At 38.0% G+C, this 23,711-nt stretch overlaps 1 protein-coding gene across 1 annotated transcript in view; it reads right to left on the minus strand.

The window, feature by feature from the left end:
* Positions 1-534: 534 nt before the first annotated feature.
* Positions 535-23,711, minus strand: part of PHLDB2 (pleckstrin homology-like domain, family B, member 2) — a 58,767-nt gene continuing 35,590 nt past the window's right edge. Inside the window, exons 10-18 of the mRNA XM_010189253.1 lie at positions 20,346-20,489; positions 18,442-18,582; positions 17,764-17,863; positions 11,195-11,402; positions 7,838-7,928; positions 7,252-7,398; positions 4,623-4,842; positions 1,390-1,475; positions 535-675 (exon numbers count right to left, since the gene is read on the minus strand). Of these exons, the coding sequence (XP_010187555.1) occupies positions 535-675; positions 1,390-1,475; positions 4,623-4,842; positions 7,252-7,398; positions 7,838-7,928; positions 11,195-11,402; positions 17,764-17,863; positions 18,442-18,582; positions 20,346-20,489 (1,278 nt within the window). The remainder of the gene's footprint in view (positions 676-1,389; positions 1,476-4,622; positions 4,843-7,251; positions 7,399-7,837; positions 7,929-11,194; positions 11,403-17,763; positions 17,864-18,441; positions 18,583-20,345; positions 20,490-23,711) is intronic.

Here is a 23,711-nt window from a genome sequence, read left to right on the forward strand (position 1 = left end):
TCTGTTGTAATACTTAACTACTAAGGCAAGAACTGTGTGTACCTTAGGGTTACTTTTTTGTTTGTATTTTTATAAAATACTTGACTAAAAGTTTTTAAAAGTCACCTAATCATCTATAAATGTCAAATGCTGCATATTAAAATATATGCTATTACAGCTTTTTGTTCCGAGAATTTTTGCATACTGGTGAGAACACACACATTTGTAAACTGTTTATAGTGTGAGTTTGTGAAGCCATTCTCCATATAAGAGAACTTGCAGAAAATTATCACTGAGTCAAGATTTAAATTGCCTGAATATCTGTTTTGGAGCATTATGATTCTCTCAACAGCTTTTGCTCTTTCATTCCTATAAAGATCAACTAAAACAAGTAACAAGGACCCCTTTTCAATGCATTTGTAAACCCCTCTAAATTCTGAGGTTTCAGGTGCACATCATAAGAAGGATATTTTAGAGGATTCACTGGCTTTTCAGGTTCCACTACATATGGCTGACTTCATACGTTATTGCAGTATGCCCTAGTGCCCCCTTCTATTATAACATGAAGTGGGTGTAGCCTTCTGCCCCTGTAACAATAACATCCATCCATATCCTCATGGCTTCTGGCGAAGGAGCAACCATGTAGTATATCCGGTCGTGGGTCTTCACACTGAAAGTCAGCAATGGGTTGGGACTCTAAAATAAAACAGAAAGGACATCGCAAGAATGAGAGCAAAGCTGTTTATTGGCACCAGAAGTGAAATTACTTATAGGGGAGATTTACGATGGGGTTAAGGAGAAAGACAGAATGCAAAATGCCATGGCACTGTATCCTACTCTGCAGCACTGGAAGCAGCGATGCATTTTAAGTGTTTGCATCCAGCATAAACACTCTTTAAAACATATTTCCATGAGACTATTACACAGCAGTACCAGGCTTCAAATTGTTGCTTCATGCCCAAAAAACTAACTCTACCACTCTGCTCAGTGATCAATACCACCCTGGCTTTCACAAACCCACCTGCTAAGGATATCTTCAGCTTGCTCACAATTAAATTACTGATGAGAAGCAGGGGGTGACAGGAGCTGTAGGCACCCCATGATAGATGCATACAGACACTCCTTGATTTGCCAAAGCCACAGATTTCAGTGGTCTCACCACTGAACTAAGGAATTCCTCACAGCATATCCCATATGGAACCATCACTTGGGTCTTATCTCTGCTTTCATCAGTATAAGAAAAACAAACCCAGTGCTAATCACTAATCTGGCTTCATCTTCCTTTTCCTCCACTCCAGAGTGATTTGTGTGTCTGTTTGTTTAATAATGTCAGCTCTGACTTTACAGCAGCCATCATACTGTGGGTACTGCCATATGATACTCAGTTAAAACAAGAAGAACAAAGTTTACCTTATATGCATTCTTTAGATGATCATAATAGACTTCTTCAATAGCTTGAAAATATATTACACCTTTTAATTTGGTTTCATGTTTGTCTAAAAGGGAAAAGAAAGTGACTTTTGAGAACTGAAATGAACAGTACTTCAAGAAGCAAAAGCTTTATTTTAATTTTCATATATATTCAACTAGTAAGTAACATTTCTGCTTGTGAAATCCCAAAGAATTCTTCAACCTTTCATACTAGTTGCTCAGTTTTGCTGAGAGATGCATTTCCTACTTTAATATGCTTTCTTTTCCACCTGGTTTCCAAGGAAATAGAGCTTTTGTGATTTCCTCATCTATTTGCAAGTCACTGCCTTCACTGAAGTGTCTGAACATTATGACTGGTATTAGCCAGCAGAAGGACAGATGTCTCTGAGACACATCCATTTCATCCATGAAAGCCAGCCAGACTTCATATAGCTTGCAGGGCAAGACCTACAGTTTGCCTTCTAAGGAAAACTGTTATGATAAGCAAATTTGAAATACAATTTGATAGCAAAAGCTTTACATTAGAACATCATTTGTGCTTTTGTTTATTTAAAAAAAAATGCTTCTTCCCATTTATAATCATCTCCCTCAGTCTCAAGCTAATAGTTGTTATTCACGTGTCAGGTTAGCAGATTGTAGGCAAGTTTCTATGAGCTCTGACACATGAAAAACTTCACAGGAGGTTAAAAGTCCTTAGGCACCTGCTGCAGTGGCATAATTGTCTGTTTGCACTCTCCTACTCTGACACCCAAGGTAAAAGTCAAGTTAATTAGACACAGTTTGCCCCTGTTGTGAAAGGGCCCTCCCCATTTGCTTCAGAGCGCTCGAGGTAAGAACGCCCGAATGAAGAGTTACTCCCGGGAGGCTGCTAATGAGGAGGTTGTTATCCAAGGGTACTGTGTTACTGATACCAATATCCCACTGCAGCGAAGCTGAAATACAGGGTGGGAGTCTTCTCACTTAAGTTTTGATATCTACAACAGGGACACGCTGACAATCTCCCTTCAAAGGCAATGGAAAGAAGCAGACACTTGCAGGGCATCAGTTCTAAACTATTTCAAACATCTGATGATGATTGCCTTCTGTCCCACCATTAGCTAGTGAATCACTAGGACGAGATGATTCATACAGACTGTGAACTTCACATCTTAACAGTCACAACTATAATGTTTCACAAGAGAAAGGAATGGGGCAGATAAGTGTCTACAGTACCCTGTTTTCCTGCAACAGAAGAAAAATTGTTAAATAATCCTGGAGGGTGTTAAGAAGCATCACAACTGCATGTGATGCTGAAGGGCAAACTTCCTTCCTTCCACTACTTTTATTTTAGAGGAATATAGTGCTTCCTGACATCAGGTTAGTATCACCTTAACGCTGCAGAACATCTTTATCAGTCCCATGAGAGATTCTGCTGTCATTTTGAACACTCAAGAAACTCAGCTTACATCCTATCGGTAGCTGCAGGCAGTTTCCAAAGCTTCACCTGACGGCAAAAAGAAATCCCAGAGACCAAATGATACAGTCTTGGGAATCTCCCTGCCAGCCCCCGGGGGACCAGTAGAAGAACCGAGGTATAAGATTAAAACATTATAGCACACGTTATACTAAGCTAAATGCAATACTATCCAAAGTATACTGTCTATGCAGTACAAGCCAACAGTGATCCACTCTACTTTCAAGCCCCGCCTGTGGTCTTGGTTAGAAGAGCATTTTGGGTACCCATAAGCTCTCATTGCAAGTTTCTTTAGAGCTCCCTGTTTACTTCAGGTCAGAAAGTACAAATGCTTCAGTGGCCACAGTAAATTTTTAGACTTTAGGATAAGCTCTTTGTTCAGTACACTTGCAGAACTAAAACAATATACCACTATATTAACTTAAGAGTTCGATTACTCTGAATTTACAGCATCAATTTTTTTTTGGAAGTCTATATATGTAAAGATCTAGACTGATCCTCACTCATATAGGCAGCTGCATTTTTGTGCAGCTGGTGCAGAATTCTCATGACACTATGTTTGTTGGCTGGAGTCCTTGAGACATGATGAAAAGTTTTCTTTAGAAATTCAAATTACATTATGGCAACTGTACTGCACTCAAAACTGAAACTGTTAACTATTAAGAGAACTACTAAAAGAAAAAAAATCAGTACCAGATGGGAACATTACTGTATATTACAGGCCTTGGTAACCAATAAACCAGATGTTAAGAGCAAAATTTTAAAAATGTTTGTTACATCCTTCATAGTATTACTGCAAACTAGTAAGAAATATTCAGTGGGTAGGTAATGAATTCAAATATGTGTTTTAAACTGAGCAATGCATAACCCTACCATCAATTTTAAGTTCCTCATGAGTTTCTGGAAAGCAGTAATGTCAAAAAAAAAAAATGCAACTGTCCATGTGTTCTTTGTACTTGATGCTGTCTTCTGCTTCTTAGCAATGCCCATTCTACACATGCCCCTCTCTGGCCTCTCCTAACAGTAAATATTCAGAACACAGTCATTTTTCTAGCTTCCTCTGGAACTTCAAAGTCGAACCATGTGTAGACTTGCACAGCAATCTGAGAGACAGATACATTCCTAAATTCCAAATTTCAGGGTTTACCTCAAGATAACAAATAAGAGTAATGCTTATAAATGGCTTCAGATATTGTATAGCACAACTTAGTGTACAGAAACCTCTTTAGAGTATTGCATATTGTTCACTGAAATTCCTTAAACTCTCAAAATACAGCAAACTCAGAAAGTCTACTGTATAATATATAATTACTGTGTAATTTCCTGAAAAAGACTTTTCAGCACATCAAGCAATGGGACTACAGAAGCATTCCATTTTATTTCAACGGTAAGTATATTAAATTATTTTCTTGTATGAAGAGTACAAGAAATCACTCTGTCACTGGGGGAAGTATACAATATTAAAAAATAAATTATGTGGAGCCATTATTCTGTGTACTAGGAACCTGATGATCTTCCATTTTTTCCTCTTGCCTATCCACATCTCTCCCTTTGTCTGTTATACTGATTTCTGTCTTACCTAGCATTAGGATTGAATACTACAGGGAAGGGATTGCAGGAGCTCTGAGTGCATGTGTAAAACACTTAACAAAAGGGAAATGTAAGTTTTACTTTGGAGTCTCTACATGTTCATAATTTGTCTGAGATTGATAGGAAAGTAGAGGAACAGATGTACTCTAGTAGTGATCCTGCAACCTACCTGCATAATAAGTAAAAGTTCTCTTGTTTCTGTCAAAAACAAACCACCGTTTTTTCCATGTTTTGATTTTTCCTCCCATTTTAATCAGAAAGCCTCGGCAGGTCTTCTCCGTGAGGGAGACATGGTAACAGGTCTCTATGTTGTGACCGGCTGTTTCAATGTGACTTCGTAGGTCAAAGTCTTCCTTTCTAATGGGCAAATAGCGAGTCAAGGGACGGGCCTACATAAAGAAACAAAAATCATATTATTTTTAGCAGAAGTCTTAACTTCTCCTTCACTCTTTCTGCTGCAAGGACACAACTGCAAACTACCCCTGGATTCTAAGATTGAACATAAGAAAAATAAAGAGCTTTTGCTGCAGCCCTATTTTTTTTAAAGGAAAAATCCTCAAAACTTCTAACTTTACGAAGTGCTGGATAACTTCACAAAAGCCAGCATAGGAGTTTCCTGAAATCATCAGTTGATAAGCTGGTAAAAGAGAGGCTACAGCATAGAAAGGTTGTCTTAGACTGAAAACATTAATTAAATGTAAAGGTGTGTTGCTGCTTTAGATGAAGTGTAAGGACTTCATTTGCATGATGCTAAGCAAACTCTTTCTCTGGGCTAGACGCTCACTACACATCTCATTCATTAATATTTTAATGCCCCAAGAATTTTCATGCAAAGTGTAATATAAATAACATGCTATTAAATGAAAAATTAATGAGGGTGAACTGTAACTGCTAGTTTCACAGAGACTGCTGTGGACAAAACAGGACTACTTTCTTCTGAGTGAATGAAATGTGGTACCTAGTTCACAACTGGCAACATGGTACAAAGAGCTGAAGTGCCTGCCTCTGCAAGAGACAGCAAGAGCTCAGGAAACTGCCTCACTCTTGACTGCAGTTCAAGACTCTGCCTTGCCTAGACAGCATCAGCTGGGAGGTAGGGATATGGGACCTCTGCCCGCTGAGGAAATATGCTTGTTTTCTGTGCCTGAAGGGTCTATGCAGACCTACAGCCACATTTTAAACACAGAAGATAAGGCTTCTGCTGCAGTCAGAGACAACTCAGAAGCTGAATTTAGGTGCTCTGAATGACCCGTAAAAGGAGCATCTCCCTCCCCTGACTCCAGAGAAGTCAGTGACCTGGAGAACCTAAGCTGTCCCTGCTGCATGCCTTATGTTGGCCTGTTAAATCTCACTGAGTCACAGACCAAAGGGACTTTCCCTCACTGCATTCTCAAGAACCTCTTGGCACAACGGGGGCTGTGTCGTCTGCAAGAACTCTTAGCACCCTTCTAAAATTACGTAGTCCTGAATGATACAAGCTGGCACCAGCTTTGGCAAGTGCAAAGGTGGAGTCCCTTCCCTTAGTTCATGTTTTTAATTGTCAGAGTACGGAAAAAAAAATTAAAAATCGGGTCTCACTGGACAAGGAGAAGAAAAAAGTTAACAAAAAAATCATAGTTATTTCTGACAGATAAGTTTTGTCTTCCTGCCAACTCAGTCTTCAGCCTCTCTGTCAAGTCTGCCAATTAGCAGTAACTGATAGGGCATTGTATTACAACACGTGCATGCTCCAATTCGGGATGAAAATATAAGCATGGCATCGTTGTTTACGTCATCTTTGAGTTGTTCTTAAAATTTCTTAGGGAAAAAGAAGACATTCAAGTAAAGTATATAAATAAAATTTAACATTTTGTAATTACATTTTATATAAAAACACAATGGAGTGAATATATTTAACCAGAAACAGATTAAAGTTCCTCTGGGGTTGTCCTGTTGTTCTGATTTAGTGTCATTAATTAGAAAGGCAAGTTATGTAAGAGTGTTCATAAAAAATGTAATACTAACTCATGAAATAAAGATTTAGCAAAGGGTAGTACAGATAAAAGCATAAAGATATTCAAATATGATATGGAATCTCCTGCACTCAGATGGAGACACTGTCTTGCTGTACTATACTAACAATAAAATGACTCCCTCATCTCTCTGTACCATGTAGATCTTATTAGTTGTGGTGGAATAAACAAATAGGTAAGACCTCTGAGCCTAAAGAAAGCTCAAGATACCTGTAAATCCTAACAAGAAGTAAAAAGATGTAGGAGGTAACACTGTTTTAATTAAATAATGTTTCCTATGTTGTGTAGTCCCAGTAACATTAGGAAAAATACTACTTCCTCTCTAGAGTAGATGGGGAGCTGGAAAAGCTTCTTATTCTTTTCTTTTTTTCAGTCAAATATTTGGAAGTCACAATTCACATTCCAACATATTTTATCTATTAAAAGAAAGGAAAAAAAACCACCAATGGTTTATAAAATTAACACACTCACAAATTTCTGTTGTTCATGCTAAAAAATTCTGCTCTGCCCATACTCAGTAACAAACCTTATAGGATTAATATTTACACTACAGATATAAGATGCTGAATAGATACCTATGCCATCATTTAAATGATTACCCAGACACCTATCTAAGGCTCCAAGAGCCCAAACATACTTTTAGTGGCACAGTTACACTTCGGAAACACTAAATCGATCTACTCAACTGAAAGCAGTTCCGTTTACCATTGGCAGAAATACACTCAGTCTCTGTATTTTAAGGGCAAGTTTTGCACTTTAAAACCATTTCATGACAATGTACCTCACCTGTGCTCTTTGTTTCTCACGTATTTTGACCTCCTTTTCAATTAATTTTTGCCTCTGGCTTGTTTCTTCTTCCAGTCTTTTCTCCAGTTGCTCTCTGCGGCGTTTCTCTTCTTCTAGAGCTTGTTTTTTAGCTTCCATCTCCCGTTCCTAAATACCATAGCACATTAAGAACTTCAATTATATGTGAAACTATAGCTGATACTGTCATTTCTAGCTAGGACTAAATCACTTTCTGCAGAGTAGGCAGAAATATACATCCAGCAAAGTGGACTGAGAATTGGAGTCAGAATTGCAAATATTACCAATCTAGAAATGAAGGTTTCTTCTTAAGCAGCTCTCCCAGAAGGTGTAGGAACAACAGTGGCTAGCATCTGATGGGATTTTGCCATCAACTCACCCACTGAGAAAGCAGCTATTACATACGGGCTCAAAGATGTAGTATGAGGGTGAAACCAGACCAAAATAATGAGGAGAGGTGATTTTTTAAGTGTCTACTAAGCTTAAAGTATTAAAGGTTCAACGTCGCTTTTAAGAGGATATTACCTAACATGCCCACTCTTAGTTTTACTCATAAAATTATGTTTACCCTGGTCTCAAGCAGCCTAGTCTTTTCAGCATGTGCTTGTTTTAGAAGTCTCTCCATCTCTTCTATTCTTGCAACATTTGAAGTGCTAGCGCTGCACAAAAAAAAATAAAATCAGAGTTATTTAAAAGAATACTTGGTATTTAAAAACACATTTTACAGTCAAACATTAGACAGTTTAAGAATGGAGCTGACGCTGTTCTGATCAAATTCAGTGCAGTAGGCACTAACAATAAATGATGTATAAAGTACATGGTACACTCTCAATGTACACATTCCCCATGCAGAGTTGTGAAAAATGCAGACTCAAGTGCCTAAAAATGCATCTTGTCAAACCCCTGTGATCTGTCACCTTCTCTCAGACAACAGAATATGGATGGAGGTGGTTACCATGTCCTAACAGAACAGATTACCGATCCTCAGAGATGGCATTAGTAGCCATCCGAATATACCAGTATTTCTGGCTGTAAACTGTCTCTGTTCAGTGTCTCACTGAGCTCACCATCAAAAAAAGCTTGAAAAAAATAAGGAGGTTTAAGAGGTATGCACAAAGGCCAGTGACAGAGCAGTGTCAGGAAGGATCTACTAGTTAAAGTAACCAGCAAGCCAAAGAAAACAAGGATAATCACTAAGAGTGGTGCATCCTGGCCCAGCTCAACACAGCTATCACCTTTGCTTGACCTTTTTTATTTTTTTTTCTCCAGTACAATTTATTTGTTCCATCTCAATTTAACAGCCTTTTTAACTGTGGCATTTCCACATCATGCTCTCTATTTTATTTTGCATCTTGTGCTGTTCAAGAAAAACAGCTGATGTTAAATACTACCATATTACCAGTAATAATGCCATTAGACTGAAGCACAATGAGAAGAAATGGGATGGACTGAATTGTTTAGGGAGGTGAGAAACATGACCTGGGATTGTACTGAAAATGCTGTCTAAGGATCATAGGATGGGATTTGTTCATGCTACTTAATAGCATACAGACCAACTCTGAAAGGACACAGGTAGAACGGAAGTAGTCCAAATGCGTGTCCTGGGCAAGGAAAAGAAAAGAAGTAAGAACAACATCCTTCGCTTCCTGAGCACATCTCTGATGGTTTTATCTGCAAGACCAGGATTTTTGTCAGAAGTGTGACAGTCTGCAGAAGATATTTCTCTGTCTGGGGATACGTCTCATGAGAGGATACAATACAATCTAAAAATAACATACCTCATTTAAACCAAGCTTGCAGAAAAGGTATAACTCATCTGAAATCTAGCTGAGCTCTAAAAGCTTACTGTCTCTGAAAAAAAGGGGGCTGCTGACTTAAATGCCTAAACCAAGTTTGGTCACACTATGTTTAGTTGATGGGCCAGGAAAATCTCGGTCAAATAACTTCAGTAAAAGCAATGGGTCCATACATGAAGTCATTTGAACAAGCTGGTAGACAGTCAATTGCATTAGGTTTTTCCACATAAAATCTGTCAATACTTTGGCTTAGTTAAATTCTTTCATCCTTTATTTGCTTATCCTGCTCACAGAAATCAACACATGACTGAAGATCATAATCTCTGACACCTCAACCACAAAAAAAAAATAAGTTGCTAGCAAATCTTGAAACAACTACTGTTGAATGCTGATGAATGACTACAGCAGTTCTGCTTCTTCTGTAGTATCAGAGTTGACAAATTTTATGCATTTCCAGCAAAGAAAAAGCCTCTCTCACCTTATACAAGGTCATATATACCTTAAATATTTTAAGTGTGTCAGAACAAAGCAAGGTAAATTGTTTTCCTTTAAAGTTTGATATGACTAGAAAAGATTCTCAAGCACCTATATAAAACAATCTGAATTTGTTTTGCTTAAGGGAAGTTTTGTCAAGGAAAATTAACTGCCTACAAATCTTTGCCTTGTGAGAAAATGGAGTGTCTGTTGTAATGGATGCTTTTCTGGTTTTTTTTTTTTTTGATTGGTTTGGGGTTTTTTTGTTGGGTGGGTGGTGTGTGGTTTTGTTTTTGTCGTTTGTTTTTTTTTTTTTTCTTCTGGAAGCTGCAGAAGAGCCAGAGGGAGGGAGACTGGGCAAACAGCACCAGTGAAATTCAACAGCCATCGGGGCTCCCCCAGTCCTGGGGTGGAGATTCCACTTACGAGATGGCCCTGAGGTAGCTCAGATACACACCATCTTTCTCCAAAATGGTCAAAGCAAGTCAAAGAGAAGCAGATTTCATACCACTGTCCTGTTAGATCACTGCGGAGATAAGAGTTAATTTCCAGCCTGTCTCCAGGGATCAGAAACTTGCCAGCTGTGTATCTATTCAAAACAAAAAATCCTCAAAACCGGAGTCCTAATTTTTTAGCCTAAAAAAACCAAACTAAAACCAAAAAAACCAACCAACCAACAAAACCCAAACAAAACAAACAAACAAAAAAACCAGCCAGCAGAATCAGTGCCACTGGTATTTTCTGAAACCCTTAACATTGCAGTGCTAAAGACTACAAGAGGAAATCAGTGGGCTGACACCCTGTTACAGGAAACAGATGCTGATTAAAACACAACACGCTAGCCAAAAAAGCTGTCCTTGTGTTCACAAGGGATTCTTAATCCTGTGACAACATTGGACTTAATTATCAGCCTCCACTTATGCTTGTGAAACTGCCGTGACAGGACTGTGAGCAGAAATGAAAGCACTGTCATTAAAACCAGACTGTCAAAAGAAAATGGTTTGCATGCAGTTTTGAGACTCAGCTCGGCTTTCCTTTAACACAGAACAGTGGTGTTCCTTTTATCTGAGCAGCGGTGTCTGAGCTGACAGCCTCTGAGGATGAGGAAAGCAGCTGAGGGCTCTCAGCCTTTCAGTGTCATCTCTTCATTTGTACTGACCCAGAAAAGGGAAAGAGCTAAAAAAGACCACCAGAGGAGCCAGAAGAGCTTCAGCATAAGGCTCTAGTAAATTAATGTGCTGGACTTGCAGAACAAGTGTACTTCATCACCGGCAGATGTCTTCAAGATATTTCCTGTCACAGGAAATTCCTTCCTGGTAGTGACCAGGGAATGAAGATCAGGTATTACCCACTCTGAAAAGAGCACCGACAACTTCATAACTTCAGTTCAGGACTGACACTGATTTCTCTGTGGCCTTCAACATATCACTTAGCCTCTCCATATTTTTATCTTCTGTCTTTAAATAAACAGGTGAGATGATAGTTAAACCTGATGATGAAGGGCTAATAAATCCTAAATATTATACCTGTCTAATTATCTTATGTTTTTTTATCCAGTTAGCAGCATTCATGTCACCATAGCATCAGCATGTACATCTTCTCTTTTTTTCGTTATAACCCTATGGTTTTCAACATCAGAAAGAAAGATGATTTACCTGGAAATGTTATCTGGTGAGCACGCCGATATGCTTGTCTCCATACTGTCAGAACTGTCTAAGCTTAATGTATCAAAGGCATGGTCCTTGTAGCTGCGATCTGGGTAATGGAAACTATTCAAATACACGTTCGATTCGGATGCTGTTCTGCTGTAGAATTCAGGAGACTTCTGCCTTTGGTTTTCGCAGATACGTTGATGATTATAACCTACAGAGTACAAAGGAAACTTTTATTTTACCCAGAAATTCTGTGACCCGAACATAACATGGTAGCAGCACAAGCATTTTGAACATCGCCTTAGCTTTAACTGCACTATGACCAAGGTACTACAATATTATGGTTAATTTCACAAGTTAATAATAACTGAAATAAAGCCTGAAATAAGTACCTGTTTTATCTATGATGGACACAAATATATGCAGATTAGCATAGCTGACTTTTCAATGGATAGTCTTGTATGTGTATTATTGAAATTTAATTTGAATGAACGAAATTTTCGTTTTAATATGAAAAAATATTAAAATGAAAATTAGGCTTAATCTGGAAAGTAATGCAGCTAAATCCAGGGATCTAGAAGAACTGACACTGATTAAACTAAGGAAAAAAAAAAGTCCTGATATTCAATGGTCTTGAGTACTTGTTTGGTTGATTTTGCTGAATGTGGATTTTTTTTTTCCTCTGTTTGGGGAACTTTGCCTTCTGGAAACTACAACTTGGGCTTTTAGTTTCAGCTGAAAGAATGTAGGCTACTTGTCACATCATCATAGTTACTGCTGTCGAGGTACTTTCCTGGAATTCTGAAACTGCTGTTCACCCTACATCACTGAAGCAGATCCCTATAGCTCAATGATTGTAAAAAAATACGGTTCATGCAACATTTGAGTTCCTTGTGTTATTTTCCCACAAAAATCATCTTTCTTGAACACAAGGACCTCTGCTAGGCTACGTCTCCTTTAAAAATATTTCTTCGGAATTATTTTTATCTCATGTCTCCATTGCTCTTTGTAAATAATGCAGCAGTATTTATGCAGACTTGCAGAGAGGCTGTTGAGCTTGCCTGATGAAGAGGGGAGTATAATGCCAGCTGACGTTTAAACTGCTGAAGTTATTTTCCAGTGCCCTTTTAAGGTTTGTTTAATCCATGTGATTACAAATGCAACTGCGCTGCTCATCTTTTCCTTAGATCAATGCAAGAAGTGAAACTTTCTCACAGCTCTGATGCTCTGTCAAGTTTATAATACTCTCTGCACATTCCTGACCCAAAATCTGAGCTGGTGGCAGAGGAAGAGATTAAGGAGGACTGTTAGAGTACAGGAAAACCTCCCATTCATACAGGAAGGCAGCTGCTGGCATTCCACATATTTAAGATAAACACGCAGGAAAAATGCAGACAAATGTACAAATGCAGCAAAGTCCAGATAAAAATGTTTACTAGACACCATTAAGACACTGATACTAGGAAAACATGCTTAAAGCGGGAATATTTTTCTGCCTTATTCTCATTCTCTGTCTGCACATGCAAGGCTACTGGCTGGCATATTTTTGCCATGCCACAGTGGGGAGAGTCCCATTTCAGGGAGGCAACAATTGCCACTCTACTTTGGAAAGGCTGTAATATTCTCCAAAAGGTATCTGAAAAGCATGACTGAAACTGAATAATTAAAGCATGTTATTAGGAAATCATGCCCTACAAGCGTTTCCAAGGCAGATAGTATCCTCTTCCCTCCTCACTTCTCTCTGTACCATACAAAGGTTTCTTGCAGACAATTAAAGCTCGTTTCTAAGGAACTAATAGAACCTTACTTGCCATTTGAAAGAACACTAAATTTCAATAAAAGCTCTATTGCATCAATTAGTAAAAGAGACAAAAGGGACAGAGATACAGGTATAGATAATAGCATCACGCAACACAGGTGTTACTGCTTCACATCTGCAGTTTGAGGTTTTTTCCCATTGTTACGGCAAATGCTGCTGTTATTGCAGATATGCAGTTACCTTTCATACTCGAACCTTTGGAATGACTAATTGCTCCTGTAAAACGGTTATCAATTATTCATTATGGAAAGAAAGAAAAAATAAATTACTGAAAGAAACTGTATTCAAATGAATGTTTTTCTATTGAGCCTGTTACAAAACCCTGACTACTCAGAAATCTTAATTTTGTATCTTATATTTCACTGAACAAATAAACCCATCTAAAAACCATATAGAAACACAGAAGCTTTAAAAATGTTCTCCTAGAGGAAAGTGAACTTTCCATAATGATAAAGAACCCATTTTTAAGTAAAACATTTGTCAGTTAAATTTGACTAACCATGCAAACGTAACTGAATACTGCAGGAAATATACAGCTGTTAGGTCACAAAATGAGATGCATTCACAGAAACACAGCGTAATGAGATGTTCTCATTTTCTTTTCATTTTCTCCTCATGCCGTAAGCAACAGGCAGTTCAGAGCTCAGGATCGGCTGCATACCAACTCCGAGAAGCCTCACAACCAACCCACTTCCGTTACAGCCCCACTTACACATCGCCCAGGCACAAGCTATTGCTTTAGGAACTTTTAACTGCTCAGGTGCCTATCCACAAAACATGCCCTTAGACATATTAGGCTGCTGGTAAGATCCAGCACTTCACTGCAAGTTTCCCACAAGCCAAGACCTGTATCAGCCAAGTTTAAGTTGATACAAGAGCTGCAATGCTTCTTGTTGCATTGACTTGTATTCTCTGTAGTACAACAGCAAACGCTGTTAACAGCCATACCGTTAAGCAAAATAATGCAAATAACCATAAAGCCATATCATTAAAAAAAACAACCAAAAAAAGTTATTGCAGAATCACAACAACCAGACAGATCACCACAAAATATGGTGAGGTCAGAACTATAGGTGAAACCTGTTATTGAAAGCAGCACTGTCAAGTATGTTAAAAATAGTACTTCATAAAAAAGATCACGGTACAACATTTTACTTTATTTCCAGCCTTTCTTATTTTTTTTTTAAAGATTGACATTAACATGTCAAAATACATTTTGTGTATGGAAACATGCCAGAGTAGGAAGCCCAAGTCTGTCTACCTTGTCACTGTCACCCACAGATCTGCAAAGATTTCTACATTTTCTGCTCTACTTGTGTGGCTATGAGCAAAGAAGCAAAAAAATCAGGCCTGCACAAAGCTGTAGCTCTGCAGATACTAGCATTAATCAGAAGTTTTGTTGTGACAGGTTATTTGACAGCAGGAAAAAAAATAATTTTTTCAGTGCTGTCATTATTTAACAATTAATTAAAAGTTTTCCAAGATTTTTGGGAACTACTTGACTGTGCTGATGCAATCCATACTTTTGCCAAAACATAACAACAATAGTCCCAGCCAGGTAAAGAGATGCTTTCATACCTTTTCTGGCTTTTCCTGAGTTCAGTGAGAAAGAATAAGGGGGAAAAAGAAAAGAAAATAAAAAGGTTTGAAAAGCTTGTAATTTGTTTTAACATAGATACCTTGCCCTCAGTATACTGTTTTTCTGTAGAGCATACGAATAATAATCTTGCAGGTACCTAACTTATGTCCCAGCAGCTTTGTTCTCTGTTCTGTGTCTGGTCTTACACCTTAACTCCCAGCTCCCTCATCTCTTGTGGAGTCCATCCTGCAGTCAATGAGACTGAATTGGCTCACCCTCTCTCCTTGCTCCTCTCTGGCCTTGTGCAGGCTTCTGGCACACAGCACCCCACGGGAGCTTCTTGGACACAAGTTTCGACCTGTGCAGAGTAAGGTCTCTAGATTGTACCAAGTGGCAGAGTTTGGGTTTTTTTTTTTGTTTGGTTAGTTGGTTTTGGTTTTGATTTTTTTTTTATGGTTTGCTTACAAAGACAGGAGGTGAATTTATAAATACAGTCCTTCAAAAATACCTCGTGAACGCCTGCTAAGAAATAACTTTTTCCACTAATGATTTATATTAAAGATATGTCCTCTTAAAGGCAACTTTTATAAGCTGCTCTTAACTGAGGCTATGATTACTGACAGTGACTGTTTCTCTCAAGAACAATTCTTGAACTTACATGACTGACTAAACACAGTTTTGGTAATCCTACAATAAAGACTATTTAGTACTTAGAAATCTTTCCTAAAATATTTCCTACTGGCTCTAACCTAAATTTTATTCGTAGACATTATTTGTTCCTGTGCAAAGACAAAGAAATCGAAATCCCTGTTCAAACTTGAGTGGCTGTTCCTAGTTTCCCGACTTCATTTCTTACTTTGAATTTTTCATCTCACACTTTTACATTTACTTCATGGACAGAAATAAGAAAAACTGGAGAAAGCACATTGGAGAAAACTCATTTTAGACCATTACCATTTAGTGATAATTCTCAGATATCCTCAAACTAGCTGAGCTGCCACTTCTTCCTCCAGACACTGTTGAATATACTTTTTTAAAGATCTATATGAATGTGCCTAAACATCCAGCCTACAAATTTCCTCAATGCTTTTAAGCCCCAAGGAATGCGGTAAGCTACTAATACCACTTCACAAGCGCATCATCCTCTCTGTACAGCAGTTTATGGGACACTGCGCGATAGTCAGTGCTCCAGAGTGGGTGAAATGGCATTTATTGTGCAAGACCCTAGATCTCCACCGAGCTGAGCACACGCAGCTTCAAAGCCCTTGATGCAGCCACGTGCGCAAGGTATCAGTAACTCCAGCCCCCCATGTCGTTTGCAATACATCACCCTGAACACAGAAAACTGACGGACTGAAAACCCTGTCAAGTGGGAAAAGAAACGCAAGGAAAGCAAGCAGTGGCCCAATACACATGACAAGTCAGGAACACTTTATCTATTCATCACCTGTTTTAGGTGAACAACTAATTTTTGGAGCAGGAAGGGAAGGGAGCATGTATTTATCAGTATAAGCAGTATCTATACATTTGCAGGGTTCCACTGATTTGGTAGAAAATTTTACTTCTCCATAGCATATGGCAAATACTGTGCCAAGTGCCTTAGCAAATACATCTCTCATTCTTCCCTGCCTTTTTTCTTTGTCAGGCCCTTATTCAGTTTTGGCTTGTGGGTTTTGCGTTTGTTTCTTTCTTTCTTTCGTTAAGAAATCTGCCTGTACTATTAGGATTTTCCTAATTGCATGGGGACAAAAAACCAAAAAGGGACATTAAAACTGATCTTGATTGAACTGATATTCTAAGCTCTCTTATTTTGCATATACTAGGTTGGGTAGCACGTTGTGTTTTAGGTCACACACTAATGCTCTTTTGCAACCATTTTACAGAAATCTTTCCAATTTTAAACACATGATCTCTTATCAAAGTTTAGCAAAACGAATCTTACTGATTTTCAAACTGAAACAAAGTGTTTTCTGCACAACAGCCCCATTATGAGCACGAATGTACTTGCAAGCAATTCCACCTTTGCAGACGCATTACATCAAAGAAGCTTTTTGAGCAAAGCTCCTCTCGTATCACATCTGAAATACTTCAGGATAAGTTAGCCACAACACGGTAGGCTTGTGGAAGGCCCGCTGCATAAATAAGCTCAAAAAAACCCCAGATCACAGCTGGATCAGCTCTATAAAGTGCATGTAGTAAGTCTTGGTCCCTTTTCAGCAAGCTTGTTCCATCCTTGTATTGACTCAATTGGGTGCATATGGCTGACCCCAGTTGGGCTCTTTGACCTTTAGCAGCTGCTGGCCCTGACAGGTCCTACAACAACAGGATGGACCCTGTCTCAGCTTGGGCTTAGTCGGTGCAATTCTACACAAGGACCTCTGGCACTTGTATTGATAACAACGCTGCAGATGTCAGAAAGAAACTAAACTGACAGATGGCACTACAGCAACTCCATTTGAAGATGGGACACTCTGATGAATAATGCATCTCGTTAAAGCAGAAATTAAGTGTATCCACTCAAGGCAGCAAACAACAGACACAGAATCCCATAGCCTACAAACTCATGTTTCAAAGATGTAGCTTCCTTTTGGATCCAGAATTTTCATGTCTCTATTACAAAAATGCAGTTATTTATCCATGTTAAAACATCTCTCTCCTTTCCTATTTTGTAGCCCAGATATTTAAGACCAGTGACAATAGCACAGTTACAGATTCTCAAATGTAAGTCATGATACTGAATGTCTGTCTGGGAATTACCTTGTTCAGGCAAAAATAAATGCCTGTGAAATACAATTTTTAAGATCACAACATGAAAAGAAATATTTTTTAAAAAGAATACAAAAAGAAAGCAACGTGTAATATCTATATTGCCTCAAAATCGTTCACAGAAATTACTCAGTTAACACAGAAATTAACTCAATGTGTATTTTTCAATATACTTTTATTGTTTGCTTGATTATATTTAGTGACCATGTACTTCAAAACTACATGTAAGCCTACATCATCATCTTAACATCCAATAGCTGCAAATGACATTTAGAGCTTGCTTTTTTCACCAAGAAGGAAACTTTATTTTACAGCCCTGTTGATTATAGCAAAACCAGTTCCAGACTTGTTTGCTGAAAAACTGAACACTGACTTTTAACAGCAATTAATCAAATAAAAAGGTCTTACCTTTGTGCATCCTTCTCGACTCTGACTCTTTGGTCATGGTTGCCAGGCAGTGAGGAAGTACACTGCCACAGCTGTTGCTCTGTCCTAATGGTAAGTGTCCCTGCAGGAAATTTTGTAAATATGTACTTAAAACTGCACTTCAAGACTTTTTTTTTTTTTTATCGGCCACTAATGGTAAAATAACTTGCTTTGTCATGGGTATCAGTGTCACGACATATCAACCAGCCATGGGTATTTTAGTTGTGCAAAGTCTTTATTAGACCAAAACACTTCCAAAGTAGTATCTGCACCCTGCTGCTGTCTGTTGATTTACCGTGTCACAAATAAAGAGTATTTTCACTTTATACACAACCTTTACAATTTAGAGGCCTTTGGTAGGAAGGAAAACAACCTGTTGTATCTCTAGAACCAATTTAAACTAGGCTGGAAATACAATCCTTGAGATACGTTAACCACAAATGTGTGATTACTATTGCAGCACAGCATTTCCAGTGGTCAAAATAAAGGCTTTGTATATATTCCCACATGTTAATAAACCCAAATTTCTTTCAAAGTCAACTTCAGATGTGAATTTGGGGGATTATGGAAAGCTCAGAGTGCTACCTAAGCTTACCTTCTAACATAACACAGACTTTTATGTAGACATTGGAAGGCTATTGATAGCATGCCACTACGTACTTTAGATGCGATGCTTCGTCCAAGCGTCGCGCTATTGAAGTGCGGGGAAACCGATGGAGTTGTTTTCTTGCGAGGCAAAGTATCACTCATGTACATGCATTCCCTGTGCTGCTTCTTTCGCTCTTCCAGATTTCTGAAATGCTTCAAATGCAATTCGTTACACAGTTTTGACAAAATGAATTGACCTACTTGCTCAGTTATACTCTATATGGAATATACTGAAGGTGATAGTCTGGAAACTTCCCTGGAAATAACAAAGTCTAAAATACAGAGTACCTCCTGCTTCACAATGTTTTCCAGAATTCCTACGAATATCACATTAAAATAATGCCAATTAAGAAAATACAATAAAGCCATCTCTACATTTTGTGTAAATATCCCTGTACTCATTTTTTAAAAAAACTCAAGTCTAGGGTACAAGTAGAATCCAATTACGCAGAAAAACATTTATTTATAAGTTATTGTAATGAAGTGGAGGCATAAAACTGATACAGCTTTTAGGAGGTATTGTTCAAATGTATATGAAAAATTATTTTAGGATTTCAAGCACAGCTACCTGTACTTCATTGCTACAAGTCTTTTGACAGTTACAACGGCTCCTAAATATTAATATTTGCCTCTGGGTTGTTTATATACGGAGATTTTTTGTTCAGTAGCATTCTCTAATGCATTGTGTTGATTTTTAAGTAAGTAAAGCCATTAAGTGCAACATTTTGCAAGCACAACCAGCTCATGATCTATCATATCATTCTAGGAACTTCACACATAAATCAACTTCATGGCCACCATAACAAAACCAAAAGATAATAATCCCAAGTTATCAGCTTTGAATCTGTTACCTGTTGGTGCCTGCGGTGTTTCTTAGCTGGCAGAGGTGGAGGTGTGTCAGATAAAGGAATAGGATCTACATGACTAGCCATGACCTCAGGCCAATGGACTGATGGAAGTTGAGCAATAGAGCGAGGAGAAAGAGAGTGAGGAAACACAAATCCAGAACAGAGAGGTGATCTTAGCTTTATAGAAAAAAGAGAAATTACACACAGAGTTTTCTTTTTGAAATCGCTCAAAAGATACGGCACATACAAGCTGCAGTTTTAGCACTGTGTTTGTTTGGAGCGTTTAGCAGGAAAGGAGATGTGTTGCAACTCTCGAGGCACATTTAACTATCAGAAGCAGCACAGAAATGTCAAATTCTAAACCTGTTGCTGCCTTACTGCAACACAAAGATAAATGGCTTATCATTCATAAGATTATGCTATTCCTTTAAATGGGGTTTTATTCAAAATTTGCTGTGGTCATGACAAAAGCAAAAATATCACAAAGAACAAGAAAGAGTAAGCTAGAAAACACAGACTGGACAGACTCCATTAAATAGCTAAGATAAGCAGAAGTTATCCATCTCCCCCAAATATTCAAGATATACTTCTAGCACCTCACAGGAAAAAAAAAAGCTACAAAACATACAAAATTAATACCTAAGCACCACTGAATCATTAAATGAGTCCACAGACCTTTTCTCCAAAGGTGCATTATATAGTGTGTGTGTGTGTGTGTGTGTGTGTGTATATAGTGTTTATTAGTGTTTATTATATAGTGTACATATATAGTGTTTGATAGGCAAAGATTGTCACTTATTGCTGCTTGGGTCATAAGCATTCAGTTGTTTTGGCCTTGGAAGTCCCATCTACATCATCAAAGACAGTTTACAACTGGAGCTGTCCTTCAGCTTTACTATTAAACCATTATCTGACTCAGCAACTGGCAGACAGCAGTTTGCCTTAGGGTCAATATTTTACGTGCTGAATTACCAAAAAATGAAATAGGAAAAAAAAAAAAGAAAATAAAAGGAAAAAGGCAGCCATGAAAGAATAATGCAAACAAAAGGAATTGTCTCTCAAACAAACCTCTTTATTTTGTGGCTGGCTGGTCAGCACAGCCGTGGAAGGCTCAATGGCAACTGCTTCAGCATCTGTGGGGGGCTGAGTGGAAGGGGATATATTCGCGGAATTGCCATACAGCTCACTAATTTCACTTACACTGATATAGCCCTAAAAGGAGGAATTCAGAGGTTAAAAGGAGCAAAAGCCAAAAGACGTGCAAGAGTATTAATGTACCCAGTATGATGAGAGTTAGTTTAGAGTGATACAGCCAAATATTTGTTATCATTTAAATACTTCATCATAAATAAAATAAAATTATCATCAAGCTTTTCAAATGTTGAATACTTGGATTCTGAAAACTGTCCTTCATTTAAATAAATAAAATTAGTGTGATCAAAAAGAAAATGTACATTAAGTGACCAAAAGACTTCACAAAAAAGTAAATACCCTTTAGAAATTAAGTAGCTTTTTCTCGGGAAAGCAGATTGGAAGAAAAAGAACAAAGACTTTTTATTCACCCATTTTTTAATGTTAAACTCCCATGTTTAAATAAAATAATGTATTCTGATTCATTTCTTGCCTAACATTTAAGCTAGTTTAAGCAAACCACATGACCACCAGAACTAGGAAGAACCCACATAAAGACCTGCCCTTGTTGCTCCATAAATTACACTGACAGAACACCTTCCATTTGCATTGTCTGGAAATTGCTTCTAACTTCTAAGTGTTACTGGAAGACTCAGGTAAGATACTGTTGGTGTTAGCTCCACAGCCATTACAATTTGTCCTTTAAAAAAAAAAACAACAAAAAAACCCAAACACAAAAAAACACAACAAAAAACCCAATAAAAAACAAACCCAGTCATACAGGAGGTGACGGACTGAGGACAGGCACAACACAGACATTAGAGTGTGCTTCTGCCTGAATAGATTAATGCAGGCAGATTTGAGATACAATAGCAGAATACAATTATTGCATGTGTTCCTGTGTTAACTGAAAAAATGTTAGTTAAAAAACAAAATGTGGCTTCTAATCCATGGTGTATATGATGACGGACTATAAAAAAAAAAATCAAATGTCCTAACTCCTTATCCATAGAAAACAAGGCTATTCAAAAGGAAGAATAAATTACTGTTGAAGCAATGTCATAAAAATGATATAGAGATATACTTATTTTTAAATCAAGATGGCAAACAGCTTTTAAATTGAGAAGGTGTCAAAGGGGCTATGTTTCTATTACTGTACCAGCACACTTACATACCAGTAGGTATACTTTGGCAATTCAATAACAGAAGCCACAGACTGCTCTTGTATTTCTTCTTCTCAAAAGTGCATAAATTTAGCAATGATCATATAAGGCAGCTTGGAAAAAATTACCAACCCTATTACCCATTAGCAATATCTTCAATGTATTTATCAGTTATTTCAAGCAGATAGACAATTCTGGAAAATTAAGTATCATACTGTGAACACAGCACTCTAGAAACAGAAGACAAATCTTGACTTGGATACCATTTGATGAACTATTAAATGAGAAGAAGACTGGATAAATATACTAAAGTTTCCCTCTCAAAACATGCGGCCATATTACCGTAGAACAGACTCCAGCACAAATAAACTTAGAACTTGCTAAACCATCTTGTAGTAGCAGTGTATCAGTAAGCAAAAATTGGCAAGTCTGTGAATGCAATATTATATTCAATTTCATAGATAGTAAAAGCACTTTCACCGTTATATAAAAACCATTCAGTTTAGACTCACAATCCCAATGAGGATTCACCAAGGCATTAAAAAAAATACACAAAAAAATTAATAACTGTGCTGTGCATTAGTTCAGGCCCCTAATACATTAGATTAAATAAATGGTTTCAAGTCAGATTAGGTACCCAAGTCATTTTCTCAACACTGAACTTTTAAACAATATTGATTTTCCTCAGTTATTTAAGTATTGGGATAAGCATCCTGTCTCTTTACACAGGGCTGTGTTACTCTCTGTGCTATGCACGCAGGGAGTAAGCTTCACAAAGGACAGGAGAGTTACAGACGTGTGCTTTGATGAGGGGGGTGCTCAGAAATGTTGGACCGCAGACTCAACCGATGCATGAGCAACTGCCTGGTGAAATTAACTTCTGTGTGCAGGCAGTCTGCTTCAGCCCGTGTACGATTTGGTGCCTGATTTTTAAAGGTGCCGGAACAGTCAGAAAAAATTAAACTGGACTGAGACAAACATTTCTTTTATAGGACAGAGCCTATGGGAACACTGGGCATAGAACAGATAACCCTTGCTGTTCCTTCTCTCATTTACTTTTGAGTAAGTCCTAATGGACTCTACTGCAGTGAATAGAATGACGCCACTCAATAATCCATTTCAATAAAAAGACTGTCAGGCTCACTTAATGTAGTTGCATTTTGAAATATCTGTGGTTAAGCAAACCATTATGTGGATATGAAGATAAAAGCCAGAGATAGCATCTACTTTCCAGTGAGAGAATAAACAGATCCATTTCAAAATGAAAAAAATGAAGCTTAAATTTGCCAGATGTCCAGATCAGAGTGCCACTTAGGACACTGGAAGTCTAAGTACCTGGAAGCCACCTGGGTTCACCAAGAACTTGGAGCCCAAATAAGCAAGATCACATTTCCCAGGTGCTAAGTGGGTAAGCGGTTGCTTTAGACTTCAAGAGCCCAACTTCCTGTAGTGACACCCACACAGTTAGATGTGGCCAACCTTGTTCAGGGCTTCGTTACAAGCAGATCTGGCAAGTCCAGTCAAACCTCTTAAGCAGAAGTTAATGAAGCAGCCACAGATACCTGTCAGTGTATTATTTTAAATGCTAGATTTTCTGCTTCTCCATAAACTTCATGTTTAGCTGCAATTTGCAGATTCATCAAGTCAAGAAGATAAATATGGAAAGTTTATGCTAATTATCATAGGTGCTGACTGAATCTTTGTAATGGACTGTGGTTTACCTTACACTGACCTTGCTCATGGACCTTGAGGCTTAAAGTGGTACCCTCAAAACTATGAAGTCTTCACAGCTGCAGGTAAACTCTGGGTATCATCGTGCACTACTCAAACTGGCTCAATTTTTTTCAGCAAAAAAAATTTGACATCTTTACTCTAACTATTCAGAACAGTTAAATGCATGGCTCAATAGGTATCTTACAACCACAGTAGCTTGAAGTCTTCAATTTTTAAAAAAGATCAAAATGTACACTTGTCGTGCATTCTTACAGACCCTTTGAATAAAAAGGGGAGGAGGGGGTGGCAATGATAAAATCCACAGTGCAAAAATAAGACAGAACTGTATTGATACTTGAACAGAGTTATTTCTGGACCTCATTCTTCTTCACTTCAATGAGGTTTAATTGTCTATTCTGAGAAAATT

The sequence above is a fragment of the Mesitornis unicolor genome, unplaced genomic scaffold (assembly GCF_000695765.1).
Source record: "Mesitornis unicolor isolate BGI_N332 unplaced genomic scaffold, ASM69576v1 scaffold7490, whole genome shotgun sequence".
In the NCBI taxonomy this organism is placed as follows: domain Eukaryota; kingdom Metazoa; phylum Chordata; class Aves; order Mesitornithiformes; family Mesitornithidae; genus Mesitornis; species Mesitornis unicolor.